Genomic DNA, 22,502 nt, shown 5'->3' on the forward strand with positions numbered 1-22,502 from the left:
AAAGAAACTCCCTAAGAAGAATGCACATTTCAGAAGCCTGTGTGTGAGCAACAGTGCCCTCCACACGGTGGGGACGTGCAACTCCCTGCTGATGGGGGGCCCTCCCTCCCTTGCCACTGGGTGACATGAAAAGGCGTATGAGAGGCCAGGGTCCAAATATAGAGCACACGTTTATTTGATATAAAATTTTATAATGTTTAGTTTCAGGCTGTTACTGACAATTGGAATGAAAAGCACATCCATTTTTCTTTATAAACACACAAGTACGTACACGTCTTTGGAATAAATTTAGTCCTATGAAAGTTAAGCATGTTTAGTATTTTTTCAAGTATGGAGAAGTTTCAAACGGCAGAGCCATTCAAAGCGAAACATCAGCTAAAGCAAGTGAGTAGTTTTAGCTTCCAACCTGTTGAGGGAATTCGAGTAAGACGATACGGTGATCAGGATGTTACCCTTTAAGCTAAAACTTTAATGCTAAGAATGAAAGCGGAAGTGAACAATGTGATAGGAAAAGTCCTAATAAAGTTCATAACAACCTAACAAGGATGTGAGAAAAACCTACCAACTGGAAATGCTATGTAATTGTAAGTCATTTGTAAAAAGCTGTGCCTGGTTCTTCAATATTGTTTGATAAAGATGGTAAATGTTAAAACGATTCAATATCTTAAGCAACAAACACCAATAAAGAGAAGTTTTAAACACTGATCTATTTTGAAATGTTAAGTATCTGAAAAGTCAAAGACCTGTTGAGCTTTTCTAAGCACACGACTAATGGACTTCTTAAAATAAAAACAATGAAACAAAAATTACACATTAATGCCTTCAGTATGAATCTCGTCCTTTCCATCACCATAAATACTTGTTTTTGTTCTTTGATGAAACAGAATATAGTTAAAATTCTCGAGAAAAAGCATCTATGGAGCAAAGGCCTTTGAGGTCTCCATTGAAAAGCCCCCCTAAGTTGGTCCTCGAGGCCAACTGTGAGCACAGAAGCAGCCTCCTGCCTGAGGCTGAACTGTGTGAGGAAGCACAACTTAGGGCTGTTTCACCAGCGTGATCACTGTGAAGCGATTCACTATTTGATGGAGACAAGCAAACTTTTGCAGAGAAATACCAGGCAAGTATCATGCATTCTTGATCCAGATATCAATTATGTTTTAATCTACTTGATCACTTGCTGATAAGTCAACCAAAAGCTGCCCCTGGAGTTTAGAAGTATCAGGGTCCTTACTGTATGAGACGGCACAGAATGAGGTTTAATAGGGGGATTGCCGACAGATGTCACTTTTGTTTGCTTCTGTAGATGGTCCACCCATTCATGGAGATCCTGCTGGTTATTGCATGACACCAATATCCGCTCAATCATGCTCCCTAGAAGAGATGGAAAAACAGGCTGAAATGGGAAACAGGTAGAAAGCACACACGTGCACATGCCCACACCCACAATACAATTTCACAGCGCGTGAGCAGCAGCCTCTGAACGAGTCCACACAATTCTGCACACAAATGGCAAGCTGTCTCGTCACCGTGACAGGCAGCATTCACAAAGTTTGTGCCCGTCACCTGATATTTCAAATGCATTCCTATGATTTTCGCTGTCCTCAAGCTTTGTGATTGTCATTCCTGTCGTTGGTAGCTTTCCCTAAAAAAGACACCCCCCACAAAAAAAAAAAAAAAATCAGTGCTTTTGTAGTAAAGAAGGTACCATTATTAAAGTAAATACTAAGTGATTTTAGAAATGGCAGAACTGCATTTGTAAACCACAAAAGCTCTTTTGTTTGTACCAGATGCACATATAATGCGAAAACCTCTATCTCAAATAAGAAATCGTAATACTATAATCAAGAAATTGAGCCAGCAAACGGGTACAGAGCAGCAAACTAAAACAAAAATAAATCCCATCTTATAAGTTACTCTAAACATACACACAAGGATACAAAAACATTACACATTATGATTAAAAAAAAATAAGAGTCTATGGTAGCTATTTTCAATGATGTGTTTGTGGAAAGGAAGACTGATTTGCCTCAGAGAAATGCAGAGGAAGTTCCATGCTTGAAGACAAAATAAGGGGGGAAATTGGAGCAAGAGGAATAGTACAACAGTTATTCTTGGTTGTCTAGCAGATGGGGAGTCAGTCAGTACTTGTGCAGGCGCTGCACAAAATACAGACAACAGCAGCCAACCTGCCCGTTCTGAAACGGAGGACCCTGGAACCGAAGTGGAAAATGTTGATGGAGATACCAAAAAGGGGCTGCAAACAGCATTGCAGGACATTTGGTTCTGTCCAAAATGCCCACCAAGACATTTGGTTCACGCCAAAAGGTCCCTGATATTTGGTCCTGTCGAAAACGTCCACCCTTAAGAAAACATCCCCAGGTTCAAACAGCCTGTGCCATTTATTTTTAATGTTGGAGTACAGGATTAAAACATAAAAACTACAATCAGGCTTTCCTGGTCCAATGATTGCGTTGTGGCTATATTGCCAGTGATAACCCTTCTTGCCTCAGTAGCCTAGCTGATCACGGCGCCTGGGGTTAGGCAGACGGATCAGCGTGGACTAAATGTCTCCATGGATACACCGTGGTACCCAGTGGCCAACCAAGTCTGTCAGTGTTTGGGGCCAAGCTGCGAAGAAGCAGAGCTCTCTCGGTACCTCCGACAGTGGCAGCTCCCAGCAAGGTGAGGCGGAAGTGCTGCCCCGCATAGGACACTGGCAATGTTAGGAGAGGAGAGCTCCTGATACCTGTTGGGCAGAAGGCCAGAGCTGCTGCTGAACACCCCACAGCTCAGGACTGGAATGATCCAGTCCAGCAGGGCAGCAGGGCCCAGGCGGGGGGGGGGTATTAGATAGTCCCTGGGCCTCCTGTGTCAGATGAACGCTGCGGTCAGAACGCCACACACTGCGCACTCCTTTCCGAGAGGCAGAGTGTACAAAAGTGTATCAGTAGCTTTGAGAAGTCCTACAGAAATAAAGCTGCGTGACTGTATTTAACCTAGCAAAGCAACAGCAGTGGATAGAGCATTTCAGTTGTTGATGGATTTAATGCTTTTTAATGTCCCTCAAAGCCAGAAATAAATCTTGACGATACATAGACTGGGTCACAGCACTCAGGAAATTGTGCAGAGCGGGAAAACAGGACATACTGGTGGCCTGAGTGGCTGTATGTGCGTATTTCAATGTATAACACGCTACACACAACACTACGCACAACACATGAACAGATACATGTAGTATTTAATGCAAAAATTCAAAATATGCCTGGAAATGATTCTTAGATCCAAAATAAACAATGAAATGTAAATTTAAAATGTGTTTTACCTGATAGATAAAGCCACTCATCCTAGGACTGGCAGACAACATTAGCAAAATATTCGGGAAAAGTAGAAGGTATCTTTCATTCTTGTCCTAATATAAAAGAACAAAGAAACCTAAATAATTTTTTAAAAAATATATTCTTAAAGATGTGAGAACAAATATTTATATTAGGCTTTATGAAACATTATACTTTATTTCCGGCTTAGGTATTTCTCTCTACCAAATTTTATTAGCTAAATTAAATGGAAACAAAATTACAGTGAATTCTTAGACAAGTAGCCCATGTAACATCTTTTTTAAAAATGTGGTTAAGGAGTTCAGCTCTATCACTAACTCTTTTTAATTAGTCTAAAATTTTCTTTTTGTGATTGAGAGAAAATAGAACAGAAGAACTTGTAAAAGTTTAGTGGGGTGGGGGTAACAGGTGGACCCTTCACGCTAAAAGATAGGCCGGATAAAATGTTAAAATCAATTTTGGTCTCTTAATAACTTCTGGCACTTCCCTAAAACTCCTGATACATCAATTCAGTGTTGTTTGTATCCATGCCATAAACTTTATCTAGTTTACATGAAAGATTTAAAAACCATTATTTATGTATTATTAAAACTCATTCGCTTCAATAAGGTGAAGAGAGACCACAACTAAAGGACAAAAACTCCCAACCTCAAAGGAGACTCAAAAAGAGAAACAAACGCACACAGCCCTTGTCACAAGCTGCCGTTTGCCCGCTGCCCACAAAAGTGAAATAACATTAGGAAGCAGTATCCCCAAGCAGACTCCTCAGAACATTAGACATTTCCAAAACGCCTTGAAAAGGAGGTTCTATATCTTAAAGAAGTTGTTGAAAACTACTTATTATGTTCCCCTCTTGAAGATGCATAACATACACTGTGAATATTCAGAGCACAGGTTCTGAGAAGCCCTGTCAAAAAGAAACCTTTACAACTGATCACAACCTTTTCAGTCATGATCACAACAACTCTGAATCATTATTTGCGCAGCACCGATTCATGTTTTGTAGATCTAGGATTACAAAGAAAACACTTTGGGAAATGCTTCCATAGATTTTTAAATAAAAGTTGAAAGTGCATTTAAGTTAAAAAAATTTTGGAAAATATGAGTTTTTTGATCAAGGCAGTCTATTAAAGAGTCATGATTTCTAATGGTACCCAAATTTGTACCTTAGAGGGGTCACATATCTTTTTAAAATTTTATAGGCAAGAAGGGATATATATTGAAAGTGTAAGTTTCAGTTTTCTTATTGCCCTAAGAATTTCATGTTTGAAATGGGTCATTAGCACATTTTGATCACGTTAATTATTTTTTTACAGGTAAAATAAAATTCAAAAAGAGGTACTAGCTTAGTGACCCAATGAACATATAACTCATATAAATACTGAAACACAAACTGCTCAATTTTCACTGTGAGGGGATATCACAATAATCTGGCCTCATCTCACTGAAACCAAACCTGTAAGATAACTGTGATTCCCATAAGCAGATGCCGATTAGTACACATAACAGAAAAGGATAATGACCTAACCACTGAAAACACATCTTCTAGAATGGCAGTGTTAGTACTGAGCCCGTGCCCAGTCAGACACGTACTTCTATGGTAGACATTTGTAAAACTGGACTCCGAATGAGGGAACTAAAGTCCTGACTGGGCACCATCTTTCAGTTGATACAGATTTTGATCATAACTGATCTTGGCTAGACCCAAACTGCTCAAGTAGTACACAATCAGCTAACGCTCTCTAATATACTGGAAGCCACATTTATATTTGGCAAAGGACAAAAGGTAGACAATAAATTATGATATAAAATAGTTCTTTTAAATATTGTCATCATTTAATATTCCTTTATAATCTTGCATTATATGACCATGAAAACATAACATTCTAAAGTATCTACAATCTCGACTGTCACTGAGGAAACTTAAAAAGCATTTAGAAAACATATATTTAATACAAATTATGTTCAGCTCTTAACTCTATTTTTATCCAAGGCATTTTAATGGTTTCAGGGAAAACAACTGAGAGACTGGAATAAGAACAGGTTAGTCCAAGAGTACATGGCTTGTGTCCCTTCATGTGTTTCTTGCAACACAGTTCCCATCTACTCTCCGCATAGTGGAACAGAAACCATCATGGAACACACGCTGCAGTACCTCACTTCCGGCACACTGAATCATGACCTGGGACATGTAAATGACGTTGCCCAGGGTCTTAATGTCATCTCCCTCCCAGCTCCGGATAGCTTCTGTCAGGATCTGCAGCTCCAGCTCTTTCCTTTTCCGTACATCTTGACACTGGGCCTGAGAGAAACAGAAGAACACTGTTCTGACAGACAGAAACTTCCCAAATTGTCATATTGCTTCATATGTTATTTCTTTTAAGACAGATAATCTACTGAACGATTTATTTAATTCTCAAGTATGAGATAAAGTAAAGAGAGGCAAAACACACAACCGCTTTGGAATTAGAAACGCTCTTTTAGAAAAATATAGCAGATCTTGCCAATTTTAGAAGAAGAAATGTAGCCTTGATAAGAAAAATATTTTCTGATTTTACTAGTGTCTGCCAACATAGAAGACTGAGAAGAGAGGGGAAAAAGAGTAAGTATCACTTATGCTATAAATAAGGAACATATTTCAGAAACATTGACAACGTCACAACAGATAAAATGGAACCACCAGTATTCCATTTCACACTCTATCACTAATAGGTTTAAATCATTTTTAAGTAGCTATAGCATCAATTACATGGTGCCTTTTAAAAATTTAAACAATTACTATTTCATTTTTCTGGTGTCCACAGCCCAGTAAAGCATGAGAATTTACTAGCCAAGAAATTACTATATATTTATTTTTATTTCATTAAACTCAAATTATACTTCACAATTTTTCTTTTATCATCTCGCTTTTTTAGGGAATAAACAATTTTTCTACATTCACTTGCCATGATAACGTCTGAGAAAAATCTCCATAATATGCTTAATTACTTACTGAAAGGTTTTTGAAGGCAGTCATGGATTTTTGAATATCTTGTCTATCTGGATGATAATCCTTTGAATAAAAGAAACATACCATTAGCTTTATCGTAAAGAAAAGTCTTTTTCTTAAAAAGGTACTATGTAGACTAGCTTGGCTCTTCCAATAATTTTCAACTTGAAACCTGTCCTATTTTCCCAGCATTAAAGTGCCGCTTCTTATTCTTTAAGGGAATCATGGAACCAGTAGCCTTAGGGGAAACGATAATTTGGAAGAGAGAAGCCAAGGGCAGGAGTGAGGAAATCACCGTCTGCTGTGGTGAATGAAGATGGCACACACTATGCCACCCCTTATGCACAGCCTCTGCTACTCAGGCAGGACGGCAGAGGTGAGCAGCTGTGAGAAGAACGGACGTCCTGCCCTTTGCACAAAAAGTTCACTAACCCCTAGCCAAGACAATCACTTGAACCCAAATTTCTGCCAGGCCCACGGCCTATTATTCAGAAATAAGATAAATACGTATCATTAATTAAATGATGCTTTCTCTATATTACCCTACAACTTATGCACTTAATACAGAGGGTGTCAAAAATATATATACACATTTTAAGAAAGGAAAACTGTATTAAAATTGTAATGATATATACCGATGACAAAAGATAAACACAAGTCATGTGTACACAGGACTTGTACACCCGAGATTTGGCACCCCCGATTATCTGTAGCTGAGCATTCCTGATGTGACACCACAATGCTATTAGCATTTCTACATTTTGGGATTTCTAGCAGCAGCAGTGGGCGAGAGGAGATAAAGGAGCAAATGCTTGTATAGAGCGGGGATACGGATAAGGGGGGAAAAAACAATATTTAACAAAATCATTCTGAAAATCCTCTGAATTAAAAACCCTTGGTAAGCTCTTTTGGTTGGTTCTGGCCTCTAAATAAGTCATTCATTATAATTTCTTTGACAGCGGCTAAGGACTCTAAGTGGCAGACCCGTGACAAGCAGTACCTCCATGTGCCTCTCGAGCTCCTTGAGCAGCGTGGGGTACTTATCCAGGCGCATGAACGGTTTGCTGAGGCCGGTGGTCAACACGAGAATCCCGGGGCTGCTGGCACCTTTCATCTCCATGAACTCTCCCAGCTCCTCACTGAGAAACAAGCAGCCACGCAACGGAAGAGGACAGCACGGTTAGAGTGCAGCCCGGTGACGCGCTCTCATCCCCACTGGCTCTCACCAGGATTATGAAATATAATGGAGTATCTTTGATACTTCGAAGGCTACAGCTTCTCTAGCCGAACATGTGCTGGTCATTTCAATATGCCACACAAGGAACCCCCAAAAGGTCCATGTTATTTCTCTCATTATGGACAAAAACAATTGTGCATAATATAGAATACATGTGGTTTCCTATGCAGTTCCACTCATAAAAGGCCATTGCGGCAAATGAATTTCATATAGAAACGTTCAATTGTAGGCATGCATTCTTAGACCTAGATTTCAATTATCCGGAAACTTCGAGATGGCAAAGTGCGTAAGCAGCAGAAGATGCTTTAAAATTACAATGAACTGAATCAGGGCGTTAACACTCCAGATGCTTCTCAGTCTACCAAACGCCCCCTGAACGGCGACCGTACCCTAAAGCATTCTGGGAGAAACAAGCCATGTTTCCCAACCTTCAGAGTGTACAATGTAGCACAATAAAATAATACCCATTTAGGATTTAGAATTTCAAAAGCATTTTCACATCACCATTTCATTTAATCCTCACAATACAGGAAGGAAATTATCCCCATTTATAGTTGGGGAAACTTAAGGATTTTTCAAAATTAAAGAAGTTAATTATTTTACCACTCCTCTTTCACCATCCACTTCATTATTCACGTCCCCTTTACAACCACCAACGCCCTCCTGAGGCCTGTGCTGTCGTGCACACTGTGTGTGCCCTGAGTTCCAATCAGCAGCCACGCGAGTCAGCCTCCGCCACTGACGCACTCATGACTCACATCATGGCTGACACGCTATGTTTCTGTGTCTCCACTGCAGGACCGATGACGTCTGGGGTCCATGTGAGGACCTAGGTCTGTGTCCTCGCTGGTGCTGCACCTGCCATTCCAGACATCAGGAACTGAGGGACGGAGCAGCTGGGAGACAAGGGGCACCCGCTCAGGTCACCCACAGGGAAGAGCAGGGTCACCTCTGAGTCCCATGTCACCTCTGGGAGGAACACTATAGATGAAGTCATAATACATGAAAGCCCTGCAGAACCACCGAATGTATGGGTCCCGTGCAGGTCATCTAAATCTGCCGCCAGGGACCCAGCCACTGCCTCACCTCCTCCATCGCCCCCTTTCCCCCACCCCACCCAGCTATACTTGGCACCCTGCCCAAGATTCTTCATACCACCAGCCACACTGAGGTTCCTGGTAAAAATATATACAATATTTAGGCTAAACTATTTAAAACTGCTACCTCAAAAGTGGTGAATGTAACAGTTTCCTATAGTTCAACCGACAATGACCTCACGTGGGGAGGCTGCGAGAACAGCCGTGGTGGTGGCAGCGCTCTCCACCTCTCACCCCGTCCTCCACTGGTTTCACACTGACCCTGCTACTGCAGCTAAGGGGGAAACCACCGTCCTTAACTGCACCAACTTAGAAATAGGTTTCAAATAGCAGGTTGAAAACAAATGAATGACTCATGAGGAAATTAGCCTCACATTTCTTAAGCATGTGAGACCTCTTTAGAAGACTACTTCTACCTAAATTCAGGTTTATGAACACTCAGGTGGCCTGCATTTGAAATCAGAGTGTAAAAAATACAGTAATGACGTTGCTAATAGTACCTACTATATAATTACCTACATCTCCACATATATATACATACATACATATTTTTTTTAAATCAGCCATTTAAATGAACAAATGCACACACATTTAGGAGATATTATCAAAATCAAAGCAAATTACAAAAAAAGGGGAAATTCACATAATCCTAGTTATAAAAACTTAACACAAATAATAAACATGTTTTCATTTCTATAAGAAATAAGACTTCATAATGATTTTCTTCCTGTAAGACAGCCATCGTGGTGAAGCAATTTCAAGTATGTTACTACAGAAGCTGTTAAACTACTTCTAGGGAGGGGGGGGTGTGTGGTGCTTTCATAAGCAACACGCAATTCGGCATTTCCGGAGATATACCTTTGTGCTTTTTCAGAAAGGTTTTCTCAGGGAAATTACAGGGCTGGGATTGCTGACACCAGGAACAGTGGTCTTTTAGAGCCTTGCTGTGGGGGAATCCAGTGTGTACCCAGAGGCTGTGGTGATTTCAAAGCCATGAGCGGTATCCTCGAGTACCTGTTTGAAGTTACCCATTTTATCATGATTTCACCTTTTCCCTTCCTCAGCCTCCTCCCCCACCTCCCTCCAGCCTCTCTCCTCTGCTCAGCTCAGGCAGAAGTGAGAGCGGCAGACAGGAGAACCGTCAGGAAGGAGGACAGAGAGAAGGGAGCAGTGCTAGTGGACAAGCTCTCTGTGCTGGGCATAAGAGCAGATGCTTCTGTACATGATTCTCATAAACATCATCCGGGCCTGCGACCCCGCTGTTACTATGCGTGTTTACAGATGACGTCCAGTGAAGGCCACTGCCTCCGTTCTCACAGCTAGCGGACGGCTGAGCCCAAGGGGGCCCCGGAACCTGGGGGGACACACCGTGTCTGATCTGGCCCCTCCAACCACACTAACACTGCTTTGTCTTTCACACTCACCGTGCCCCCCCCAAAACTCCTATAAATCCTTACTCAGAAACGCTCATCTCCTGAAATGACTCTTGCTGTCAATTCCTAAAGCATGACTAGAGTAAAATGATGGCTTTAAAGAGGAGCGATTTATATTTTACCAGCATTTCTCTACGTGTTGAACAAATGATGAAACACAATCCCATAAAAATGAAATTTTTTTTTGTGGTTACTAGAAGTATATTTTAACTCCTTTAAATATAATCCACGCAGGGCCTTTTCTACCACAAGAAAAAGCACAGAGAAATCCATTCAAGTCATTTTTGATATTTCAGGGTTATATTTGAAATTCCCTAATGATAGTTATGGCCGAGAAAAATGAACAAAACTAAGCAAGTCATCCTCAACACCACCATCCCGCCGCCCGCAAAAGTCCCTACAACTTAAAACATAAGTGAAAATTTTTTGGAAGCAAAAAATTTAATATTCACATGACGTTCTTGTCAGAACATGTACAGTTAAGAAAGGAAACAGAACTTTATAAATCTTTACAGGTCACTATTTTTTTAGGCCTTTTTAAAATACAGTACCATAATAAAACAAAACTGCTGGTTACAGCTATTTTGACAAAACAAAGGCTCTTTCAGCTTAATTTCTACTGATTCTAGCAATCCTTACACAGTGTATCTCCTCTGAATTTACTGAAATGACACTGTGGGCTGCAAGAGAGCAACAAAAGGAACACACATAAAGGGAACTATCATGTAGCCAAGCAAAAGTAACAAAGTACTAAAAAAACACAACTCATTTTACAGACTAAATCATGAAACCCGTAATTCATTCAACATAGGCAACCATGAACATATAATGTCTATGACCATGAGAATGCAAAAGGTACATATCAGCCATAATTCTAGAACTGGTGGTTCTGTAAATACATTTACAAGATTCACACTCAGAATTTAAACTAACACAATGCAAGGATCATAAGACTGCAAATAAGACTTTAAAACTTCACAGCACTACACTTAAATCAATCCTTAAAAAATATATTCAAACATAAATATAGCTTAAGCTACCCATACGTGTGGCAGTTTCAAGACTTCAACAAATGTAGGGAAGCAGGAAAGAGGTCACAAGTTAAGATCCCAGAATCAAAAGTGAACACTGACAGAAGCTACCAGCCATCCTCATTTCAATTCAGAGACTTACGCTTCAGAAGTGGGGTCTGCCTTAGGGACAGAGTGGGGACCCTCGCTGCTCAGAGACCTCAGGAGGGCACACAGGCAGTGCATCCTGCCACGTCCCCTCTCAAGGCTCACACTCCCCAAGCATGACCTCAGTGCACACCCACTCCCAGCTCTGAGACACTCAGAGGAAGAAGTTTCCCCACTCAGAAACGTAACCGTATTCTTTCCCTGTTATTGTGGGAAAATGCTACTTACATTTCAGCTCTGACACAGTCATTAAAGTAACAGTACAGAAGAGAGGATAAACAGCACAGACTTGCAAGCATTTCCCTTCAAAGTCTTATTTTAGGAAACTTTAACAGTCTGAGTTGCTTTAAATGTCATCTTCAGGACAGATCCTCACTTCCAGGGGAGAAATATTTAGTTAGAATCTTTCCCTAAAATTGTTCACCCCCTATCCCATTCTTCCAACCCAATCCTAGAGGATCGATCCCCCCCAAAAATGGGGAGACAGAGCAAAGATAAAAAAAGATGTATAATTTTGCCCTAACATTCTATTTGCTTTCTATTTCTCTCTCCCATTGCTGCATCAATAATTCTTAAAAAAAATTTTCATAAATACAAATTTAATCCTTGCATTTCACTTTTGTGGAAATTTCATTTAATTTGTAGTCCCAGGAGTAGACAGCAAAGATCATAACTGATACATGCTTCCTGGTTTTAGGAAGGTGCATGCTAACGAAGCAGACCCTCCTAGAAAGGCGATATGGGGGTAGAGGGGGCGTCCTTTGGGCTTTTCGTTCCTATTGGACACTGTATAACCTTAATCTTCCTTCTTTTCATCACCATGTCACAGACTGCTGCTTCTGGACTAGAAATGCTTTAACATGGAGGTTAAACAAATTTTTAATCCTTTAATATTTAAGTGCACAGTAAAAACAGTAAATGTCCAGTCTTCATTTTTTTTTTTTTGACAGAAGATTGAGACAACAAAGTAAGTAGCATTTATCGTGTTCACTCAGTTCTGATCAGTTTATACACGTGTTGCTTAATGCTTACAATAACGCTATGACACAGGCACTTTCACTGAAATGAGGAGGCCCAGGCCCACCAGCTGGAAAGCAAGTAGCTGGGACTCAAACCAGGTCTGACTGACCCAGGGGCTCCGCCACCTCTTCCACACAATCGAGCCACATTCACAGGGACACCACACCTGAACCACAATCCAATCTCTAAACAGCTCAGCAATGTTTGCTTACCAAAAGAATTGCTAAGTTTTAAGCTGAAATATTTAGTTAAAAGTTGAAGTTAAATACTAGAATTAGCAGCACAGTAGCATTTATCTTAAAGCTACTAAAACTATTTTCCCATTTATGGTTTAACATTTTTTTTAACTGTTTTCAAAAGAAACTGTAAACATTCTTCCAAAACACTTACTAATAAAAATGTGTGCCTTGTTCAGAAGCAGAAACGGAGCCTCTGCGCTCCGAGACATCTGCTAATGCCTGCAATATTCCTTCGTCTTCTTCCAATTCTCAGGAAACACACATGGCCTTGTCTTAACAAAGGAGCAGAAAATCTGTACATTCTTTCACTTGTTTTCATTTTGTTTCAGGTTGAAAAGCTAAAGCTAATGGTCTCCAATTTGATGTTCTACCTATAAAACCCAATCCTAATTTTAAATGGGACATTTTCTCTTACATCAAATCTAATTCAGTCTCATGTATTTGCAGATTTATGATCTGAGAAATACGATTCCGGTAGCCCAGATTTAACTTGCAGCTACATTCTAGAATACTTACCAGCTCCTTCAACCCAATGTCCAAAGGGCTCTAGGCTGATGGGGAGACTACAAAAAAACATCTACAAAAAAGGCTAATCGGTATTTCAAAGACTTTGTATCAGTACTTTTCAGGCACTAATTTTGAGAATGAAAATAAAATTTTCACTGTTGAATAATCAAGTGAATATTAGCACTGTTTTGGAGGATACCCCAACAAATCCTTTCCTTTCAGGTAAGACGTCTCAGTGAACCCACCTGTGCTCCGTGAGAACGTTCACTGCAGATGGGTGATTGGCACAATATGCAAGGTACAAGGTTTTCATTTGTGGCATCAGATTTAGAAAGCAGCCTCCAACTCTCTGCTGAGCTTCAGGCAACCTGGAGACAAGCAACACAAGGGAAATAACCCTAAATTTTACAGACAAGAGGAAAATTGCTAAGTAGTGAACATAGAGTATTTTGAGTTAAGAAAGACCTCCTTGTATACCACCTGAATGGAAACAAAATACACAAATCCCAGAATATGTCTGTTCATACCCGCATACAGCAGGGAGTAAATACCTACCATGAAAGCTACTCTGCTACAAAACCATGAACTAACCCCACCCTTTTCTCCAGCATCCAGATACCAGGACTTGTGCACAGAGGACCTACAAACCCACACGTTCAGGCTTCTTTGGGCGGTGAGAAAAACAGACGCGATAAAGCCTTCCATTTTGCATAAAACAAGAATTACAAAATGTGGCTGTTTGGTTAGTAAGGTTTTCTGCCCATGTAGATCAAGACAAGCACACACACAAATACAAACGGCACCTTGCCCTTCAGGTGAAGGAGCCCCCTCCTTCCCAAGCCCACACTATCATGTTAGTTACCATGCTTCCTTAGAAGACATACGCTCATGAGACAAAAAGAACAGAAAAAGAGAATCAGAACCAACTTGGAAGGGGGAACACAGATGATGAGCAGTCACAACTGGGCAGGCAAAGCCAACCCCACGACCCACAACCACAGCTGAGCCCCAGCACTAAGGCCTTTGGGCGGTGGGACCACAAACCCAGGTGTGGGAAGGTCTGCGAGGGAGCAAGACATCGTCTCCCTGGGTCGGGAGGTTCCTGACTGGGGTACCAGCAGCGCCTGGGGGCGGGGTCCTCGCACTGAACACAGGGGTGAGAGGACACTGATAATCCTCCCTGCACCCCAACTATGGTCTGCCCACCAGAACCCAAGAGACCGACAGGAAGGATTACATCCTCAGAGGCTGGAAACCAGAAGAGCCTTCTCTTCTCCCTAGCGAATCTGACCCAGAGAAAAAGTGACCCGAAAGGAGTAACAAGGGGTTCGCCAACAAAACAACAGTCAGCAAGTATTCAACGCACGGTCAGCACTTCCACTCAAGTGTTTTAGTGCACCAATCCTAATTATAATGTAAGACACAGAAGCCTCACCAAACACGCCTAACAAGAACGACAGAGGACAAAATGGCAGAGGTATGAAGGGGAAAAGAAATATGATAGTTACTCTTCAGGGAACAGAAAAATATTCAGAAGAATTATACTTAATCCTGAGAGGAATAACAGAAGACACTGTATCCGTAAAATAGTGTGTGTGTGGGGGGGAGGATGCTTTTAAAATAAAAACATTCAGGACAAAACAACAAAAGCTTTTGAAAATTAAAATGACGGCACAATTTAAAGTCAGTAGGAAATCTGAGAAATGAAGTTCTGATAGCTCTCAGAGTAATGGGAAAGAAAGAGAAGATCAGAAGACCAGGGTAAGCAGTTTCACATCAGGACAAAAGTTCCAGATACAGAAAACAAACAAGATACATAGAAGTAAATCGGAGAAAGGATCACAAAACTCAGCCGACTAAAAGAGTGTCCAGATGGAAAGAGTCCAAGTACCAGCCCCAGGGATGCAAAGAGACCCAAACCAAACACATCGGAGCCAATGTTCAGAGTTCTAGAAACAAAGACACTGACGGCTTTGAGGGAAAAGCAAGTTTCCAATGAAGAATCAGGAGTTAGAATGGCCTGGGACTTCACAACAACACTGAACCCTGAAACAATGGATGAAAACAACTTCCTACACTCTGTCTCCATCTTAGTCATAATTAAGTATAAACACAGATGAACTGCTGTCTATGCACGGTTTCCTCAGGACGTTCCCAGCAAACGAGGAACTAAGCGACAACACAGAGGAGGTGGGCTGCAGCGGGACGACGTTCAGGGGAGACCCCAAGCCCGCGCAACAGGGCTAGAGATGAAAACCAAAGGCTCCACAACGTAACATTAGTAAGTACCTCACATATGTGAATACATGAAAACAAATGAACACAAACCAGCAGTAAATCAGTGCCAGGTAGAGAGAAAGAAGCAAGCAAACAAATGCGGACAACTACCATCACTGTTACACCAGGACAGGCACAGCAATCCTGGCACAGAACGTGGCTCAGCTGTCAACATGGCCCACAGCAACCGGCCGGCCCCGCTGCAACCAGCTGGCCCTGAAGGGGCGTGTGCTTCTGAGCAGGGGTTTTACTGTTCATTTATCCTTATCTGAAGTCAAAGTCAGCTAGACTCTGCACTGCTAGCACCCTTTTCCAAGTGTGCCGACACCCCGAACAGCCATCAGGGATTAGCCACCGTTCTATCTGCAGGACAGTCACGGGCTCAACAAATGAACTCCAATGATTTATTCAGACACTGGAAGCAGAATTAGAAAGAAATCCTCTCTACCTTAAATGTGTCTGCAATCTTTTGGGGGAACATGACACAAGAATATAAAGTTTACGTAACAACGTAGTTAATAAGCAGCATAGAAGACAGCTGCTGATGGCTCCGTTTTATGAGACACAACCGCTGGCCAGCCCACAGGGACGCGCACGCACCCCCCGTGGGAGGAGCCAGGCCAGACTCCTTTCTCAGTCACCACACACCAGCAAGGACGCTGCACCAGAAGCACGTGTGACCACCTGCTCTCTGTCAGGACCCAGACACCTAGGACACATCTATTTTGAGACTATCACACACTAACACGTGAGCAGGTGATGTTCACACTCAGGGACACAGTGACATAGGAGGAGCCGGCTTCTAGAATGAGAGAGTGCCGGCAAGGAAACGCCAATGCCTGTGCGAGGGGACTGCAGGTAACGAATGATGGGTGCCCAAGTTTTATGAACAGGAGAAGCACACTGTCAGAGACGAGCACATGGAAACGACTGAATGATTATGGCGGCGTAATACCGCTCAGCGTTGTGCCATGTGCTATATTATGACTTCATTTCCCACCCGGTCCAGTACCACAGCCTGGAACATTCAAAGAAGAAGGTACCTAAAATCTAGATCGATGGATTTTCATTTTTTGTATTTCATCCATTGATTAAAATTAAGTCATATTTTCGTATGGCTTATGCATGGACAATTATTTCATTACGCAGGCTTTGTTTCTTTTTCTGGTCCCACTGAGCGTGGCCCTAGAGAGTTTTATTACCTCAACCCAATTCTGTAAGAATTCGCCACCACATGAACAGCTTTACAGTTTATAAGGCCCTCATGACCTGTATTCACTACATGGCACCAGCAGAACTCAGGAAAGTTACATGAGTCATCCTAAGACGGAGCCCAGGTCATGTGTCAGCACATCCCACATCCCACGTAACACCATCGAGATCACGGAATTAACGGAACAAACAAGCAAAACACACAAAGACCGTCAATCCAAGAATATGACTTAAGAATTAAAACAGTAGATGTCCATTTTGGTTCTCTTATGCTTCTATAGGCTGTTTCTCAGAGTACGGTCACATGTAGGCGAGGCCAGGGGCGAAGGAACAAGTGGTGCCTGGGGCTGCACACGTCAGCCACGGCCGCAGCCTCCTAGCGGAGCCAGCACCAGGATCTGGTAACGGGTGGGTGTTGTCCATGGTGTAACACAGGGGACGTGTTATCAGTGATGCATAACAGGGAGGGTGTTATCAGTGGACTGGTAACAGTTGTGTTGATACAAACAGTCCAGTCTTTGCAATAAGAGCAACAGCAAAAGGTAAAGGGGGACGCCGAAAGAGATTTTTTTCCTTTTTCAGAGTGAAAAATGAGAGAATCCCAGGAAAAACTTTTACAAAGTCATAAAACTGCTCAACATTTTTTTTCCCATAATACAGTTATTCTTGTTGCTATTTCTAGCTAGAAAAAAGGTTCACGATTCACTAACTACAGATTTCAGAGAGGAGAGTGAGACCAACATGAAGGTGATCTCCGTGCACTTGGGTGTAACTACGAGCGGGATGCACCTCCCTACACACGTGGCCGTTGCCTATGACGCCCGCAGACCAGGTGTAACTACAAGCGGGATGAACCTCCCTACACACTTGGCCGTTGTCTATGACACCCGCAGACCAGGTTTAACTACAAGCGGGATGAACCTCCCTACACACTTGGCCGTTGTCTATGACGCCCGCAGACCAGGTGTAACTACAAGCGGGATGAACCTCCCTACACACTTGGCCGTTCTCTATGACGCCCGCAGTCTGCCCATGAGCCACAGGCAACTTCAAGAGATGAGAGTACACAAGCAGCCTCAGGCTCCCACTCGGGGGGGTGTCGGGGGTGAGTACCCATGGAGATCATAGCCACACAGACACCAGAGCTGCAGGTCCTCAAGAGATAACTCAACCTCTCTGTGCCCTGATTTTCTCACCTTTTTAAATGTTAATACAGCAAGTTGCAGGAGCATGTTTTAAGGGAGCCTACAGCTTGCCTTGTTTTGAATTGTGAGCACAGACAAGTAGTACAGAAAACACACTTCCAAGGAGCCTGCACGGCTGAGGGCAGAGCCATGACTTGAGTGGGTTCTATACACCTAGGAGGTTCCATTTCTGGCTGTAGCCAAGTTATTCCTATTAAACTGATTCTCCTGCAGATAACAAAGAAACTTTGAATAAAATATAAAATGGACTACATGAAGGCACCAGACAGCCATCAGAAGTAGACAGATTGTGGAACAGGGCTGGCATTTGGAGAAGGGGCACAGAGCATGCCTCCTGTTTTCTCTGCTTTTAGGCCAGTGTTATGTGGGACAGCTAAACCCCAAGAGAAAACTACAGGCTTCATTCAACCTGAGCTTCTGGGAAGTCGGGAGGTGGGGTGGGGGGTGGGGATAACCAGGAACAAGAGTTGGAGAATGCAACCCTGAACTCTGTCTTAGTTTTCAGAGATTTGGACAGAATTCAGAAAATTCTGAATTCTGAGATTTGGGCAGAATATTCATGATATAAAAAGAGAAGGGAAATGGTTGGTAAGGAAAGCTGGTCTCAAAACATTCCATTTCACCATGAAAAATCCAACACTTCCTATCCGTGTACCACAACCTCAAGGAATTTGACCAAAATAATACCTAAGTCATACCACATTCAGATACAACATGAAGGACTGAAGCCTGACTAGAAATTTGACTTAAAACATTACTACTTTCCCACCCTGAACTTCAGTTTTTAAATCTCACGTTTCCCTGAAAATAAGACCTCGCCGGACAATCAGCTCTAATGCATCTTTTGGAACAAAAATTAACATAAAACCCGGTTTATATTATATTATATTACATTATATTATATTATACCCGGTCTTATACTATATTATATAAGACCCAGTATTTATTATATTATATTACATTACATTATATTAGACCCGGACTTACATTATAGTAAAATAAGACCAGGTCTTATATTAATATTTTTGCTCCAGAAGACTCATTAGAGCTGATTGTCCAGCTAGGTCTTATTTTCGAGGAAACGTTCTATACTGTGAATAGTATCTGCCCTATTTCACAGAGCTGACATGAGGGTCACAAGAGGTATTGCAAAATGATACAAATAGCAGTTTATTTAGTCTACATGATCTACAGGCAGTGGGAAAAGCAGAAGCAAACATTTACTTTCATGTTCTGCACAGCAGGGCTGGCCTCTTGCATAGACCCCAAATTGCTGGCAAATGACCTTCATTCACCAAAACGAAAGCACAGTGCTTCTCAAACTACTCTTTTCATGGTCACGTAAGTAATGTCACTTTATGCAAACCAAAAACAGTGCAAAAGGAAAAACAATATGAATTTCTGTTTGAAAGACAGTATTTAGTTACACGGGCATCCAGCTTTCCTTGCCACACCTTCCAGTAGGAAGGGCCTTGATGAGAACTTGAAGCCAAAGTTAAGGAACCAAACCTTTTTTTCAGCATGGCAAACCGTTACCAATTTAAAGACCTGCTGGCACAGAAGGCAGCCCACCTCTCACCACTTGCAAGATTGAGGAAGATCCATGCAAAAAACTGGAAAGAAAATCAGAGGCCAAGCAGAATCCCAGAGAAAAAGGTTTTCTGTCCTTCTGGTGGCTACAAAATTAAAGATAATGCAAAAATTGTGTCGCCTTCCTTTATCAAACCCACAAGTAAACAAACAACAAATATCACCTGATGGAGTAAAATCTCACAGCTGTTCATGTGCATTATGATTTTAAGTCATCTAACACCTAGCAATAAATATCCTTTAATGTCTGATGTTAACAAAGAACATAAAATAGTCACAGAGAAGAAATCTGATGGCCGATCATCCAGAATATGCCTTCCTCCCCACCCCACCAAAAATAAAAATCTTGGAAAAGTGACAAAACCAAGTCCTTCATACATCAGAACAGCATGTTACGTATGCGGTGCTTTACAATCTCTCCACTTCCTGACAGCCTGGGAAGATGCGGCCTTCAGGGTAGGGGCACACTACCTCCCCAGGTGGCACACAGCAGCACGGAGGGCCTAAGCCACTGGTGCCTCCACGCTCTCTCTCATGCCACTCTCTCCCCTTCTCCAGGGTTCTTCATCCCCGACTTTCCCCCTCCCCCAACACCTTAAAACTCACCACTCACATGAAGCCCTTCTCCTTTCTCTGAAAAGTCAGTAGATCCCTCCCTCAAATACAACTACTATAAAATTTAGATAGTCTAAAACACAGCTTTTATTATAAAAGTTGGTATACACAAAAGATTCAAAATAACCTAGTTTCCGTCTTTAGAAATGTAAATTCTAGAATTATGTTAAACTTGGTCCTGTAAATACCAGTTATACCAATCTGAATTTTGTAAATTTTGGCATCTTACTTACTTGGTGCACTCTTCTAAAGACTGTACAAGCATTTGCTGGAAAGAACATATTTCTTCAAGATTTCCCATTAAATACGAAGTATTTGCTGAACTTAACCTAGAGCCAAGAAAAATGACAGTAAAAACATGTAACCAGTTTTACTTATATTCCTTTCCTCTCCCATCCCAATGTCCTATTAAAGTCTTAACCTAATAAACAAATTGCTTATGTCTAAGGCAAACTGGTATACTGAATTGTTCCAGTATTTCACCCTCTATTTTCTACAGTTAACATAATTTATCATCTAACTTACTTCTCACTGGTCTGCAATGGTCGTAGATAGTTTGAAAGCACAGTCTGAAGTTCTTTAGAATATTCATTTTCTGTTTCCAAAATATTCTGTAGCACCTACAATAAACGATGAATAAGTGTTATTTGACATTAAGATTTATAAGCTTTGGAAAGTTCATTACCATTGTTCAATTCACACTGGTGCTTCTATGTAACACTAATGAGTTTAGTATCACCAATCCCTGTGATTAACTTCTGAATCCACGTCACAACTATTAGTAAGTCTATACCGCTGCCTTCCTCTTACTGCCAAGCACACGTGACACAGGTATACCTAGAATGAGGCTAGAATGAATTCCATCATCAGATACGTAATGCCAGGTCTATTTAGATACAAAGGAGGAGCCACTGATAATTACAAACGCACAGATGCACGGCTGAATCTCTAAACACTGTGTTGTCCAAAAGAAGCCCTTCACGAAAAGCACATCCTGCGCATTCCATTTATAACAAGTCGAAGAACAGGCAAAACTAATCTCCGATGGCAGAAACCAATGGGAGGAGGGGTGTGGGAGTAACAATGGGGAAAGGGGCATGAGATAAACTTCTGGGGTGATGGACATGGTCTATGTTGTGACTTGGATGGTTGATACACAGATATATTTATACTTGTCAAAACTCACTGAACTATACCCTTAAAATCGATGCATTTTAACACATGTAAAGTATATTTCAACTTTTAAAAACATGAAGTTTTCTCTTTAGATTGCACCTAGCAAACCTAAATCAATGTCTGGGAACTACAGACCTTCATTGGAGAACCCGATAGTCTCAGATCATCCTACACACATTTATTAAAAATTAAAGGTCCTCCAGCATAAGAGAAGCACTACACAGCCACTACAGGCATACCTCGTTTTCCTGTGCTTCACTTTACTGCACGACTCGCTCTACTGTGGTGGTCTGGACCCAAACCCACAGTATCTCTGAGGTATGCCTGTACTTTATTTAAAGACAACAGAATAATTATAAATCAACCTCAAAAATAAATGTTTCCTGATACTCTATACTAGTGTAGCAAGTTTAGCCAAAATAACAACTCCTAAAAACTGAGAGATAAACATAAAGTGCAAAAGAGCTGAACTAAAACATGAGTCTCTTTCCATCAGTCATCGCCAAGAGCAACTGCTCCTCCCAGGCCAGGCGAGAAGGCGCCAGGTCTGCAGGGGGAGCCGGGATGCACAGGCCGGCCTGAAACTAATTACCCGCGCTTACTATACTCGCAGCACCGAGCACGGAGCTCTACACACAGGACCTCTAATCCTCACAAAACCTTTTCCTTTTACAGAGCAAAAGACATTAAGGAACTTATCCAAAATCAAACAGCTAGTGAACAGCAGAGCCAGAACGTGAGGCTAGCGAGCCCTCTCGGACACTGCACTACCTAATGCTGTCTTCTCCAGCTACCAGACTAAGGACAGGAGTCAGGGCTTCTATGGCACCTGACAGGAGTAACGTGGATAAAGCGAAATCCCTTCTTCAACTACCTTTTTCATCCCGCTGTGTTAGAGAACCAGCATGCTCTTTAATCACAAAATTACATTGCATGTGCTTTCTGAGGATTTACTACATGTATTAACATGTGCTATGTCTTCCAAAACTAACCAATTATCCCAAATTAATCATACAAAAGAAATTGCACAGAATAAAGCTATCACACTGTTTTGATTTTTGACAATCAAAATGCATGTTTAAACATTTAAGAAAAAAGTAATTATTAAGCTAAAAACTTAGATTACAGCATTAATAAAAGCAACATGGATTATTCCGTTCACTACTGTTTTCTGTGTACTAGGGGAGAGAGTCCAGTCATTCAGGAGTAAATGCAAACCTGATTAAGTAACTTACATACTACACTATTTAAGTTGAAGAGAGTCAGAGGTTCTTTCCCTGTGACACTGAACACTGGCTCTGCCCTGAATGGGTCTATTCATGGCAGACTGGTGGAGTCAGAGGGAGGAGGGGCCACTCCAGAGTTCATTCCTTTGTGGGGGAATCTGGGTGC

General features: G+C 41.6%; 1 protein-coding gene across 13 annotated transcripts in view; it reads right to left on the reverse strand.

The window, feature by feature from the left end:
- Window positions 1-22,502, reverse strand: part of ARHGEF7 (Rho guanine nucleotide exchange factor 7) — a 125,159-nt gene that overhangs the window by 24,289 nt on the left and 78,368 nt on the right. For all 13 annotated transcript variants that reach the window (XM_074329524.2, XM_019746558.3, XM_019746559.3 and 10 more), the window contains 9 exons: window positions 20,460-20,554; window positions 20,168-20,263; window positions 13,281-13,403; window positions 7,325-7,463; window positions 6,328-6,387; window positions 5,491-5,637; window positions 3,323-3,409; window positions 1,564-1,642; window positions 1,232-1,371 (listed from right to left, as the gene is read on the reverse strand). In XM_074329524.2, the coding sequence (XP_074185625.1) occupies window positions 1,232-1,371; window positions 1,564-1,642; window positions 3,323-3,409; window positions 5,491-5,637; window positions 6,328-6,387; window positions 7,325-7,463; window positions 13,281-13,403; window positions 20,168-20,263; window positions 20,460-20,554 (966 nt within the window). The remainder of the gene's footprint in view (window positions 1-1,231; window positions 1,372-1,563; window positions 1,643-3,322; window positions 3,410-5,490; window positions 5,638-6,327; window positions 6,388-7,324; window positions 7,464-13,280; window positions 13,404-20,167; window positions 20,264-20,459; window positions 20,555-22,502) is intronic.

The sequence above is a fragment of the Rhinolophus sinicus genome, chromosome 16 (genome assembly GCF_057876585.1).
Source record: "Rhinolophus sinicus isolate RSI-liver-muscle chromosome 16, RSI-T2T, whole genome shotgun sequence".
Taxonomy (NCBI): Eukaryota; Metazoa; Chordata; class Mammalia; order Chiroptera; family Rhinolophidae; genus Rhinolophus; species Rhinolophus sinicus.